Source organism: Lytechinus pictus, chromosome 7 (assembly GCF_037042905.1).
Source record: "Lytechinus pictus isolate F3 Inbred chromosome 7, Lp3.0, whole genome shotgun sequence".
NCBI classification, from domain to species: Eukaryota; Metazoa; Echinodermata; class Echinoidea; order Temnopleuroida; family Toxopneustidae; genus Lytechinus; species Lytechinus pictus.
The window spans coordinates 43,633,610-43,648,548 of record NC_087251.1 but is presented as its reverse complement, the minus strand read 5'-3'; the positions used below and the strand labels follow the sequence as shown (position 1 = coordinate 43,648,548).

The 14,939-nt window shown below is 36.7% G+C and overlaps 1 protein-coding gene across 3 annotated transcripts in view; it reads left to right on the top strand.

Moving 5' to 3' along the window:
- The first annotated feature begins 1,039 nt into the window (after nucleotides 1–1,039).
- Nucleotides 1,040–14,939, top strand: part of LOC129264373 (1-phosphatidylinositol 4,5-bisphosphate phosphodiesterase beta-4-like) — a 47,471-nt gene continuing 33,571 nt past the window's right edge. For all 3 annotated transcript variants that reach the window (XM_064102767.1, XM_064102768.1, XM_064102766.1), the window contains exons 1-5: nucleotides 1,040–1,449; nucleotides 2,027–2,193; nucleotides 2,891–3,101; nucleotides 4,651–4,744; nucleotides 12,832–12,996. In XM_064102767.1, coding sequence (XP_063958837.1) covers nucleotides 1,349–1,449; nucleotides 2,027–2,193; nucleotides 2,891–3,101; nucleotides 4,651–4,744; nucleotides 12,832–12,996 — 738 coding nt within the window. In that variant the 5' untranslated portion in view covers nucleotides 1,040–1,348. The remainder of the gene's footprint in view (nucleotides 1,450–2,026; nucleotides 2,194–2,890; nucleotides 3,102–4,650; nucleotides 4,745–12,831; nucleotides 12,997–14,939) is intronic.

Below are 14,939 nucleotides of genomic sequence, written 5' to 3'. Positions count from 1 at the left end.
TATTCGCTCTGTAGAAACAGGTTGGTTTAAGGGCGATACGGTTTTTGATTCCGGAAAAGTTTTTAACAATTCTCTGTAGAAACACGCCGAAAGAGTTAAGTGTGACTTAGAGTCGCACTATAGATTCCAGTTGCGTAAAGACATCACAGCATTGGTCAAAACATGTTAAGATGACATGCGCTACTTCGTATTAATAATTAAGATTGCATGTTACGTATCGTGTTCGTGTCGGTATTTAAGTATGACTCTAAGCCATACTTAACTCGTTGTGAAACAGTATGTTTGATTAGAAGCATCTTGGTACCAATTTGCCCAAGTCCTCTGAGGAGGTCTGTTTTGTAGATAATGTATACAATGTATCTCCTATCTGCTGGCCTAATGTTGTTTTGAACCTAGAAACAATGGTTTGTGTCACATTAAAGGGAGTGCCCGCTCGAAATCCATGTACGATCAATTTCATTCGCTTATCCCTACGGCAAGCCCGTATACCATAATGATCTTGGAGCAGCGAACGAAATTGCCACTGAGGGTGGGAGACTCTGTCAGATGGCTTGTTTGGTTCGTCTTTGTTCGGTCGAGTGCAAGCTGCATAGCGAAGTACACACAAATCATGCATGCGCCTATTGCAAACAATTTTATTGCAGCCACTTGTCTATAGTAACCACAAAAACCGATTTCCGTTGTGTGTATAATAACCTGTCTATAGCAGCTACCTGCCTACAATGACCACTAAAACCGATTCCCATGGAGGGAGATTGTGTGGAAGAACCTGTCTATAGCAGCCACCTGTCTATAAGTATAAAGGCCACATTGTGGGTTTCCCTTGGGTGGTGACTATCAGCAGGTTTCACTGTGCATACATTATCGCTTTTTCATTGAGACATGCTCAAAGTACTTTACAGTACAACTTAACATGATGGTAAACTCTCTTAGTGCCTACATAAAAGGGATGTCATTCAGAAAATAAATAGGTTCTTAACTTGTATTTAAATACTTGTATTGAAGCACATCAACATATGTTGCAGGAGAGACAACGCTCGATAGAAATGGGGATCCTGAAAACTACAGTGAATCCTGCATAGTTAGGGGGGGGGGGGGGCTGTGTAAGCAACATTTGTCAAGGTACCTTAGGAACTAACTGCTTAACCTCTAGGCCACTTTGTCCATTCTTGCAACTCTACATGGAATCCGCCAAAGGGGTGAATTCATCAATCAGTTCATGGTAATGTTGCTACAGTCAAATGCAACTCAAATGTTATAAATGTTGTATCAGGAGAAAGGTGTGCTGTATTATTGTTGATAAGTTAACATCCACTTTATCTTTCAATTCCAATTTACTATTTTACAGATGGAGGAGATTGATCCGGCTGACTTCCCATTTGAAAAGTTCTATGAATTGTACCACAAGATCTGTCCGAGGACGGATATAGAGCTACTCTTCAAAGATATGTAAGTAACCATTCAGTCATCTCTCATTTATATTGCACATTAACGTCCATTCATACTTCACCATCGAATACATTTTTATTGAATTAACTAATTATTATCAGATTTTAGACTTTGTGATAAAGTCTTTCATTTTATCTGACAATAAATTTAAACTGATAATGTATAATTTTTAGATTTTGTAATGATAAAACTTGATACAGGCATTCAGCCATTATAATACAAATTGCTTTGCCTATGTATTCCTCATCTTAGTGTTCAGGTATGGCCTATATCATGCATAAAATATTTTATTGTGCGAACAGATTTTATGGCAAAACTGGTTGGATATGTCGTACAAATTCTTGGAAAAATGCACATTCGTATGGAGGAACTGAATTTAAAATGCATTAGGCTTAACAAGTTTCCATTGTTGATGTATTGCATTTGTACTGTCTAACCACTTCTGCCAGTTAGAACTGATACATGTCTCTCTTTCTCTTTCTTCACAATATGATATTGTATGTAATTTCTAAAAGAGTAACTATACTTGAATTATTATCTTTCATTTTGCATACTCTCTTTCTCTCTGTTTATCCAGAGGACGAAATGAAACGGAAGGATTATCGGTGGAAAAACTGATTGAATTCTTGAACGACAAACAGAGGGACCCTAGACTCAATGAAATTCTCTTCCCAATGTATGACAGGGAAAGGGTACTACAAATCATTGATACATATGAGAAAGATCCTCAGATGATTAAGAAAGGTAAGCAAGTCAAACAATTTGAATGCATATTTTGTCTTCATTGTTTCATATTCCACAAATTATATACATTATCTGTCTTGAACATAAAAGAAATTTGACAAGGAAAATGCAATTTATGTTTGTATGCTTTCCAGAACATATCGAGGATTTACAATATTTTCCAAAAGGCTGTTAAAAAAATAACATGCGTTATGAAAAACTAGTAAAGGTCTTAGGATTGAACCCTGTGGAACACCACTACAGTCATGGATCTATCATTAATCTTCATTGCCATTGCTTCACCTAATGGTAATGATAATACACAGTCCTTGTGTTGTGTACATTAAATTACGATATAATGGACTTCAATATTATGAACCTGTCTATAGCCTGGGTTTAATGATTTGAAAGGAAAAAAGTGCAAAAAATATAATTTCGAGGGGAAGGGGAGTTGGAGAGTTGCGGAGTTCCTGCTCAGTTATCAAAACTACTTTATTACTCTCGTTATTTGTGACTAAATGGGTTTGTAAGAATGACATCAGTTTATCATATAGCATATCATTTTTGCATTTGATATTTTCCAGAAATAAAGAATCTACCTTAATGTGCCACTTTTGCCAATCAGCACCAACCAATATACAAACATAAATCTCACAGGGCTCCATTTACCATGGCAAGATAAGATTTAACACATATGTTCTTGCTGTATTTGATACAGAACTTCTATCATCTGACGGGCTTTGTCGTTATCTGATGTCCGATGAGAACGCACCCGTATTCCTGGACCGGCTGGAGCTCTACCAAGACATGGAACAGCCCCTTTCGCATTACTTCATTAATTCGTCCCACAACACGTACCTGACCGGGAGACAGTTTGGAGGCAAATCATCAGTTGAGATGTACAGACAGGTTCTGCTGGCTGGATGCAGGTGGGTACACATGCCAATATCCAATTGAAAAGAATTTGGGACTCTTCAATTCAATTTAATCTGCCAGATTCATCGGGCATTCATGTGAAATGTGTCCCTCACAACAACATTTTTTTGCCTCGTATTCTTGCCCTCCTTTTGGAAAGCAATACGATGCAATGTGGTATGGGTATTTCATTATGATAGCACTGTTTATTACAAAATTATATTTTCCTTTATTTTTCAAAAATTTGAATCACGACATATTATTGTGCAGAAGCTGATGTTCAGCTCAATTACAAGTTGATAAAAATGCTGCAATTGACATGTGGAGATGCATAGATTCTTGTACTACTAGTACTACTACTACTACTACTACTACTACTGCTGCTGGTACTGCTACTACTACTACTTCTATCATCATCATAGATTCTTGTATTGATGATACTGATAAAATCAGATATAGAATCTGAATATGACGTAATGGTTAAGTTACAGTGACACTAGCTAGTCTTTTATGGAATTTGTATTCCTGTGAGATGATTTTATTGTCAGTAAGAAATGGCAACCCTTGGTTAGTCTCATCTATTTGTTTTGTCATACATGAATTAAATTTGATAATTATTGTTGTTTTTGTTACTGCTGCTCCTCCTACTACTACTACTACTTCTACTACCAATACTACTACTACTACTACTACTACTACTACTACTACTACTACTACTACTACTACTACTACTGCTACTACTGCTGCTGCTGGTGTTGCTACTACTACTACTACTACTACTACTACTACTACTACTACTACTACTACCAATACTACTACTACTACTACTACTACTACTACTACTACTACTACTACTACTACTACTACTACTACTACTACTACTACTACTACTACTACTACTACTACTACTACTACTACTACTACTACTACTACTACTACTACTACTACTACTACTACTACTACTACTACTACTACTACTACTACTACTACTACTACTACTACTACTACTACTACTACTACTACTACTACTACTACTACTACTACTACTACTACTACTACTACTACTACTACTACTACTACTACTACTACTACTACTACTACTACTACTACTACTACTACTACTACTACTACTACTACTACTACTACTACTACTACTACTACTACTACTACTACTACTACTACTACTACTACTACTACTACTACTACTACTACTACTACTACTACTACTACTACTACTACTACTACTACTACTACTACTACTACTACTACTACTACTACTACTACTACTACTACTACTACTACTACTACTACTACTACTACTACTACTACTACTACTACTACTACTACTACTACTACTACTACTACTACTACTACTACTACCAGTACTACTACTGCTGCTGCTGCTGCTGCTGGTACCGCTATTACTACTACTACTACTACTACTACTACTACTGCTGGTACTGCTACTACTACTACTACTACTTCTATCATCATCATCTTCGTTAGTTCAATTTAGGGGCTCCTAATTATGTTTCATGTTTATTTTTTATCTTTTTTATTTAGATGTGTTGAGTTAGACTGTTGGGATGGAAGGAGTGAAGACCAGGAACCAATCATCACCCATGGACTGGCTATGTGTACTGATATACAATTTAGGGTATGTTCTTTACCTCTTTTAAATTGTTATTTTGACATTCTTATGAAGTAAATTCTATACAAGTTTGAGGGCCTGCTTCGTGAATGTGTGTTCAATATCTAATGAGAGAATCTCATGACTCATTTTCTCTTGACCAGCCAAGCAAGTGACATCATTTCAATAGATTTTAACGAGTTTTGTGAAAGAACTGGCATCTATCACTATTCCAATTCATGACTAGATTATATGAATATTTATGATCTAAAAAGTTATGATGTCGACGACATGAAATGTGGTCCAGTGGTTAGAGAAATGGACTCATAATCGTAAGGTTGCGAGTTCAAATCCCCGCTCTGCCATTGTCTCCACTTTGATGAAAAAGACGTGAGAGTAATTTTTATCTATAAGGACAGCTACTATGCCTGATTAATATTGACGTAAAATGTTTCCTACGTAATTGGTTGTATACAAGCTGTTCTGCTGAGTTTCTACAGGAGGTACCACAACAGAAACAAATAAAAATGTGTTTTAAAGGATGAACTTTGCGATTTTACACAAAAATGTCTATTGGATGTAGTGTAAAAACTATGACAAAGCATGGAATGGGATGAAAAATTTAGGATCTGGGCCCCATTGCATAAAAGTTACAGTTATAGTAACTTTGTCATGCAACAATAAGTAACTTGCTTGGAATCCTTGATTCTGATTGGCTGTTGATCATCCTTACCATGGTAGTTACCATTGGATGGCAAAGTTACCATAATGGTAACTTTTATGCAACGGGCCCAACCGCTCTGTTGCTTTCTGATACCCATTCACTAAATTTGTAAGATAAGTGCTAAAAAAACCCTTTAAAAAAATGCAGACGGGGGGGAGGGGGGGGGGGCTAGATATGCAGCAATTCCATATTCGAATAGTAATAGCTGAAAAAAAAAAGATGCAATGGCCACTGTAACAGATCTTGTAATATTTGAATATTGGATGATAATTCACATTATTGGTCCTTTAACACAGCTTTTAGATGGGCTTTAAAGTGGGTCTTGATGCCGGGGGAGCATTTCATGAAATGACTTGACAGACGTTTTATCCAACAAGTCCCATTTTATCCGACAGTTACCATGGTAATAGTGCTTCTCAGCCAGTCAAAATCAAGGAAAGCTGACAGCTTGTCGGACAAAAATGTTGATGAAACACTTCCCTGAGGTGTTGGATATTTAAAAAATTCTATGTTTTCAGGCTTTATATAATTCAGGTCTCATTTGTATGCTAAGGCTGTATCATTTTCATTTTTATAGACGAAGGAAATGTATTGTATTGATATGTGTTACTTTCTTTCTGCAGTCTAGATATAAATGTAATAATTTGCGTTCAATCTTCACACAGTATATGTATGACATTTTGATTAGTGATTTTTCTTCTTCAAACTTAAAAAAAAATTATCCCTATGGCATCTTTTGTGTACTGAGACATGTTTTGTCTAAAATTTAAATGAGCCGTTGTACAGGATTAGAGGTAAATTTTATCTTAGACTACCTATATTTACATATATTTTCAGTAAATGCCCTGGTTTCAATTTTGAGACCTACCCTACTCGACTTTAAATCCAAGTACCGTAAGTGAAAAGGAAGAAACAAATGAAATAAAAAAGAACAAGAAAGAAAAGAGAAAAGAAAAGAAAAGAAAAAAAAAAAGAAATCACTATTTGATTTTTAATTCTTTTCTTTTCTTCAAGAAAACAAACTTGAACAATATTTATGATGACAAAAATAGTCAAATTGACTGGTTGCCAAATAATAAGAAGACCCCCCCCCCACCTATTTAACTCCAATCTAATTTTGTTAAGTGTGTTTACTCCATACGAAATTGCTATCTGCAATGTATTACAGTAGTTGTATGCGAAATGTTAAAGCAGATACGAACCAATAGCGCCATCTCGAGTCCTCAACTGCTCATACCTGGCCAGTTTCCTGACCCATAATGCTAGTGTAGTCTAGTAATATAGACCCACTTGAATGATAACATGTTAATTAACTACTCAATACATTTATACCGCAATAATTATGCTACCAAGTAGCAAAACAATTACTTTTCCTCTCAAAACATTTTAGTTTCTCTATACAAATACAATTATAGGTCAATTTATTCTCTGTAGTATTGGTAGATATCTGAAAATGTATATTTTAACACACAGTCAATGAGAGACCACACACAGTTCCCTCCCCCTTTAAGAAGGTGAATTAACTATTTAGTAGGAATGTGCTCCATTCAACAAATACTAGTCATCAGTCAATTAAAAAGATTACCCTCTTCTGTGCTTTACACTTTGAATAAATCATGATTACTGAGTCAGGAAATCTGTCTAAAAGCATGTTATGGAAGGCAATGATGTAATGTCTATATCTGGGATTCATGTACATGTATGTATGTATGTACTGCGGCTTATATAGCTGAATGAAGTATGGGATAATGTTAGTTTTACTAATGAGTTTTTAATGCAATCATTCCATGCTTACCGTGTGTTGCCCTTGCCTACAGGGGGATTCAATTTACTATATTGTTGACACAGAGAAAGACAGGTGTGGGTCTCACATGATGGTGACATTTAAAGACCTTGTTGAAAATGAAACAAAAAAATATATATATTAATGTAGAAGTTGTGGTTGTCATATATTCAGTCTTGTCCTATATATATATATATATATATATATATAATATCAATTAAATATGTAGAGCTGCCAAGTTGTACTGATTTTCAGTAATTAGTACTGAAAAGGGAATAGAATATTGATGGTTTCATGCAAAATACTGAAGTTTCAATATTATATGTAGTCCTAATGGTATTTCTTTGAAAATACAAATTTTCTCACCAAAATACTTTCAGCTGATGAAATACTGAAATATTCTTGTTCAGTTGGCAGATCTGATGGGTGTTTCATAAAGCTGTTTGTAAGTTAAGAGCGACTTTAAGGACGACTTGTGACCCTGTCTCACGCGCTAAATAATCTCCAATGAACATTTAATGGTGAATGTCATTTACCACAAGAAAGGATCACCAGTCTTTCTCAAAGTCCCTCTTAACTTACTAACAGCTTTATGAAACAGCCCCCCTGGATCTGTAGTGTAAAGCTTGCCCATTGATTGAGGGGCTGGTTTTTACAATTGATAATACACAATAGTCAATGCAATCAATCATAGGAATCAGCCCCATGGTCAGTCACTCAGCCTCATGTAACATGCCCTGGGGGTGTTTCACAAAGATTTAAGTATGACTTAAGTCGCACTTTAAATGCCGACGCGTACATGATATGCAGCGCGCAATCTAATTGATCAATGCGTATTAGTGCGCGTCCACTTGCCGTGATCTGACCAATGTGGTGATGTCTTTAATATCGCACACAACTAGGCATTTAAGTGCGACTCTAAGTCATACTTAAATCTTTGTGAAATACCCCCCTGGGCCGGTATTCAAGTCGATACTTAAGCCAGAATTTTAAGTATTTTACTAAGTATCTTGCTTAAGTAAAATACTTGTCCATCTTTAGTATTCAATTGCAATTTTTTTGCCAATTATTTTGCTGAAATCTACATGTAAGTCAGCTGCCTACCAGACTTACGTCTGGCTTGCGTGTCGTTTACAAATGGGATATGCCTGTCATACATACTGTGTACAGATCGATGAGTACACAAGTGCATTACTTGGCTTAAAATTAACGACGTCACTATGGTTATTAGTATTTTGCTTAAATTTGGCTTGATAAAGTGAAATACTTAGATGTGATATGAATACGAGTTTAAGTTAGTCTGCTGTGCAAACCCTTCACTCGAGTTAAGGGTCTGAATTGCGGCCTACTCATGCCTTGTGTACTGAAGGCCCTCTCGCTCAGAATTGAAACGGCAGGTTTTGTATGTGCTAGTCTTTGCGTGGAGACACACTTGTTGATCAAAGTTTCAATCAGGGTCTGTGCCTGCAGACTAAGTTTAAGTAGCCAAGTAAAATGCGAGGTAAAATACTTATAAAATCAATACTTTCAACTGAATACTAGCCCTGGTGTCAATCACATAGTGAAAACTCTCAGAAATTTTAGAGCTCTGAACTTAGAAGTTGTGACAGAGGAACTTGCTATTGGCATCCTCTCATATAGAGAATATATATTCACAATGACCTTGAATTAATTAATGCATGACTCCTAATCATCACTTAAGTGTAAATTAGAGGTACAACCAGGTCAATGTGTGAAAAGATAACTGTAATTGCAGCAAATTTATCAGTTTCACCTGCAGTATACCTAAAGAGAATCCATTTGATTTTGTTTGTACAATACTAAAAGGGGAAAGAATTTCAATATTGTTTATAATGCTATCTTATATTTATCTAGGTTTCCATGCATGTTTCATATGTGCCGGTATGTGATGAGTAACTTTTAATACATCACAGTGGTCTCTTGTTGGCCTTCCTTTGTCATAATGCAATCCCATATTAAGCTAGTTTTGTGGGTTTTTTTTTTTGCACATACATGAGCAAAGGAAACCCAGGGTGTGAAAAGCAATTATTATGGACCAATGGTGCATGCTTTTATTGAACATTTCAAGCATGGAAATTGTGATTTACACTGAATCAGGCTTTTCACACCAACATTAAAACTAACATATAATCAAGTATTACATTTTAGAGTTCAGGCCAAAGGTAATGGTTGATAATAAGGTCTTGCTGTGTTGTGGTGGATGGCAAATGTTATACCCTTGAAAGAAACATACTGCCCTTGTCAAAATTCTTGGGATAATATCATGCCGTTGTGAACAGGCGACCTATTCTGTGTTCCCCGCGAGGCCACTCAGTATTCCAAAATGAAATATAAGATTTTGTTGTCAAATGTCCACCTGAAGGCAGTATTCACCTGACTGATCTATGTTAACATTGTTAGAAAAGATTAAATTATGCATAATAAAGTATTGAACACGTGTAAGAATCAGTCCAGCCTATTTTAGGGGAATCAACATCCATTATCAAGATGCACTTAACATTTAAAATTTATAGGAACTCTTGTACATGGCTTGCCATAGACTTACAGTTACAATGTAGGCTTGACTGTGCATTTGATAGTATCTTATAGGGCCAAGGTTTATCAAGAATACTGAAGCAATTGTTGATTTCTGGTTTGCGATAGACTATTCTTGTTTAACTCTTGCATCTCAGATTGTGAATATTGATGGTGCTTCCTACATATCAAGAATGAAAATACTGTCATGTATGGCTATTCAAATCCAATGACGAAGTGAGTGTTTAAAGGCCCGAATTCACAAAGATGGTTTTGAAAACCCATGGTTGAGTTCATGGTTTATGTAGATTTCCTGTATAAATTACGCTTAATTTAGCGCGTATCGGGCGCTTGTATAAAAAATGTCCAATGCTGATGCGCGCTTTTGTCACAGTGCGCCAAGTTGACGCCTGTTACCATGGTTAGATACGCTATTTTATTCATGAGTCCACTGTTTGAAGAGTGGACTCATTCTTCAAAACAGTAGACTCATGAATAAAATAGCGTGGATAACCACGGCAACAGGCGTCAATTTGGCTCACTCTGGCAAAAGCGCGCATCAGTATTGGACATTTTTTTAATATACGCTGTAAAATAAGCGTAATTTATGCAGGAAATCTGCATAAACTATGGACTCAACCGTGGGTTTTCAAAACCACCTTTGTGAATTCGGGCCAAAAAGTGGATAGTAGTTACTATCTATAGTGTGAAATGGGATGCTAGACTCACTGCATGATGGGTGCCATTCATTACCATTGAGGGGCGGTAATTATTAATCTTCAAGATGATCTTTCAAATGCGAATGGGTCCAGCATTCTGGAGATGATGAACTCCCACTGTGAAATGAGGAAGAGGATTCAATTAATTTTCCAGCTGGAGAGATGATATTGCCTACTTTGTTTTAACGAGGCTTTCAGCCCGCTCCGGCTGTATTGTATAATAAGTCTACGCGTTAACCTTTTCCATGCCACAGAGGGTATTTACTTAAGCTCAAAATTATTGCACCTGTTAATCTGCACCTCTAGCCATCAAGTGAATTACAATGAGGTGTCTCCTGCTTATGATTCTACTTTTAGGATTAGGAGAATGGAGGGCTGTCATTGCATCCATGTTTTTCCATCTTCGGAGTATTAACAGTAATGATGAGATGGGTCATCACTATTAAAGCATGCATTTAAAACGTCACGTGTTTCTATTTGTGGAGGAGACAGCTTGATAGATCATAGGTCGCATAGGAAATCATTATCCAGCGATTTAGCTGTGTAAGGAGAGACCGCCCAATGTCCCTGGCTATTTCCACATCTAAGTAAGATGGTTCGGGGAAGGAAGGAAGGAATGAGTGGGTGGACGTACAGCTTCGCTCTAAATAAACACTCCTCATAGGCCTCGGCTTGTATTCTCCTGCAGGCTTTATTTATTTTTACATCTAGGCCCAGGTATTGGCTTCAGAGGAGGGATGGATATATAAAGAGAGATAAATTATGGGGGGGGGCTGGGAAAGAGATGGGAGGAAGGAAGAAATGACAGGGGGGGTTATAGTAAGTAAAGGGGGCAAGGTAAATGTATTTAGAGAGGGGGGGGAGAAAGTGATATGTTAGAAGGGAAGGAGAGTTGCAGTGGGTAGTTAGCCGAGTCCACACTATACGATCTGATTCAACATGATATTTTAATAAATCGCATTTTGCAGTAAATATGAAAGTTCCAAGAAGTAAGATTATTTCATTTTAAGTTTGGCGTAATGTCAGGAATAATAGAATCATAATATTGCTTTGCGGCAAGCCCTGTGGTTGGGGTAAAGTCCAAACCGGCTTCAAGTCGCAGCGGATGATGACGTCATTAAGATTTAGACTTGAATTTACTTTTATTCCTACGGGGAGGCTCGAACTAGACTGAATTTTGATTTCAGTTAGTCCCATCACTATTCAGAACTCCCGTCGCTAAGAATTTATTGGTTTAAATGTCTATATCAAATGTTATTACAATTTGTTTGAAATTCTGATCGTAACAAATTGCACAGTGTGCGCTGGGCTTAAGGGGGTGTGGAATATAGGAAGTGGTTGAAATGACAGTAATTTTTACATGTCCATGCGTCATAGAGGACACTGATCAAAATGCCTCCCTCCCTTTGTGTTGAAAATCAAAACATATGACCCCACTTGAAAAAAAAAAAGTATATGTTATTAATAGGCCTTCATGATTTTCTACTCCATGTTTTGTAGCTTGTTGGGAACACTCTGATGGTTTTAATGCAAAACTGTAATTCATTACCAAAATAGACAATATTACCAGTTCACTCCATAAAATCCATATATATGAGGTAACTTTGGTAAAAAAAAAAAGATATTTATTGAAGGATTTAACTATGAATCAGAGTAAACCATCACACCCCTTTAGTGGTTCTTTAAAGCAATTTGTGTCTCAATGTATTTGTATGTTCTAACATGGAATTGCGCACCATAGAGGATATTTTCCTCAGTGAATATACACATGTGGATTTAAGATGGAAAGTGAATGGCATGTTGGAAGGATAGTGAGGGTTTTGCTGCAGACATACATGTGATTTAGATTGCTCCCTTGGGAGTAGCTTTCAGAGCCCTTTACTTTGCAGTTGAAGCATATGATACTTTAAGAACAAACATGCTGATCTGAACTGATAGTGCTATTTTGCCTTTGAGTAAAGGTTTATTGATTTACATCATGTTGCTGTGTACATGTGTATTACCAAATACACATCGTCAATTTCATTGTTCAACAGAATATATTTTTATATGTTTGAATGTTATTCTTCTATTACACTTATACCTTGATTGTTTTTTTAATGAGAATACAGATGAAGAAAAACATTAGGAGTCTATAAAAAGTCTAACGCCTCTAGTATTTGTTTTTTTTTTAATATAGAGAGTTGAGCAATATCGTATATCTAACTTGGTGTAATAACATTTCTTTTAACTTTATAAAGTTGACAAATTAAACAAAGAATTTATAGCATTATTAATTTCTTACTGAATCAATTCTTGCTTTTGAATGAACTTCTCCAACTAATAAATGGCATTCTTGTTGTTGTTTATCCAGGACGTGATCCAAGCAATCCGAGACACTGCTTTTGTGACCTCAGACTTCCCCGTGATACTGTCCTTCGAGAACCATTGTAGTAAACCGCAGCAACTCAAACTAGCGAGATACTGTGAAGAGGTCCTCGGCGAGTTCTTACTCACAGAAAAGTTAGATGACCATCCGGTACGTCCATTCATAACCAAAGAATATTGAAGTGTGCATTAGTGTCCTTGTTCTTGTTTTGCTCTGTTGGTCAAAATGCTTGGATTGATGTTTACCATGTTTTTTTTTATAGCATTTTGTCGCAGTGTAATTTGTTTTGAGCACAATACACATGATTTATGATGATAAGGTATGCCTGTGAAATATTTAATTCATCATTGTTTTGATGATCAGATGTTAGTGAATAAAACATGTGTGGTATATATGTGTATCATGTGGAGCGTTGTGGCCCAGTGGATTAGTCTTCGGACTTTGAAACAGAGGGTCGTGGGTTCGAATCCCAGCCATGGCGTAATTTCCTTCAGCAAGAAACTGATCCACAATGTGCTGCACTCAACCCAGGTGAGGTAAATGGGTACCGGTAGGAAGTAATTCCTTAAAAAGATGTGTGCGCTATGAACGCCTAGCTTAGCCGGGTAATATAGGAGCGCCTTGAGCACCTAACAAGGTGGATATGTGCGCAATATAAATACCCTATATTATTATTATTATTATCAGAATCATGTGAATGTAGGTCTATATAGCACTTGGTCCAATGTCTCCTTACTCAGTCTAATTCTCATTTAGTCTAGTGGCAAGATGGTCTAATCTTCACCTTGCTTTCTCATAATTTTTTTACTTCGTCAAATGAAACTTTGATCTATTAACAGTTCATTTAATCATGAAGACTACACTGCAAAAACACCAGTGTCGATTTAACACCAGCCAGATTTCTATATCAGAAAACACCAGGGAAGCGTTGAAAACAACACCAGTTAAGAATCAAACCAATAATGGTTTAACACTGATTAGTGTTGTTTAAATGCCTATCAGGGCCCCATTGCATGAAAGTTCTGGTCATGGTGATCAACAGCCAATCAGAATCAAGGATTCCATGCAAGTTACCATTGCATGGCAAAGTTACGATAATGGCAACTTTCATGCAACGGGGCCATGGTGTTAGCCTAAAGCTGAAGTGGTGCTGTTTCAACACCTCCTGTGTTTTCTGATATATGTACCGAGCTGGTGTTAAATTAACATTGGTAGTTTTGCAGTGGAGTGGTGATAAAATAGGTGGGTAACAAAATAAATGAGTATTGCCTAACTGGATAAAAAACAACAACCTGCAAACTGGTTAGTAGATGAACTGGTGGATTTTTCATAAAGCTGTCTGGAATGTTACATGCAACTTCATGCATGACTGGAACATGTTCTTAGGTGCTAAAGTCAGCTACACGCAGATATATCATATGTTGCAAGAAAGGGTCACCAGTCGTGCATTACGTCATTCGTAACTTATAAAGCAGCTTTATGAAACACCCACCTGGTTATGGAAAAAATATGATTATTATACGAGGTGGGATTAGACCAAATCAAAGATAGTACAAGGGGAAGATCGGACACTTCGGCGAGTTTTTGAAACGCTCAATAAATGCTCATGGGGAAGGACGCCCACTGGCGTTTAGTAGACCTTCGCACATTGGCACGCAGCTGTGTATAAAACGTATTGGGGAAAATGAGAGAAGGGATTTGGGAGAGGGCTCAAGGGCGGCCTATGGGAATAATTCCACCTTTTATTACCCAGAAAACTCTGAAATATATTCATCTCTTATTTAAGAAAAAAATATTTGAAGAAAAAAAAATCTTAAAAGGTAAAAATCGTCTATTCCTTCACCCCTTCACTATTTCTCTTATATGTTTTGTACACAACCAGATCGCGTTACGCATGGTCAAAAAAGGTCCTTACTGACTCGACGCTGTAGGGCGCTCTTCCTAAGCATTTCATTGCGCTCTCTATGTACTGTCCGATCTTCCCCTTGTAGTATCTTTGACCAAATGGAAGGAAGATGGTATGGGGTGGAAACCAAGTGGCAATTTACATCTTAGAGTACTATGCATCTTAACAGTATTGAAATATTAATTTT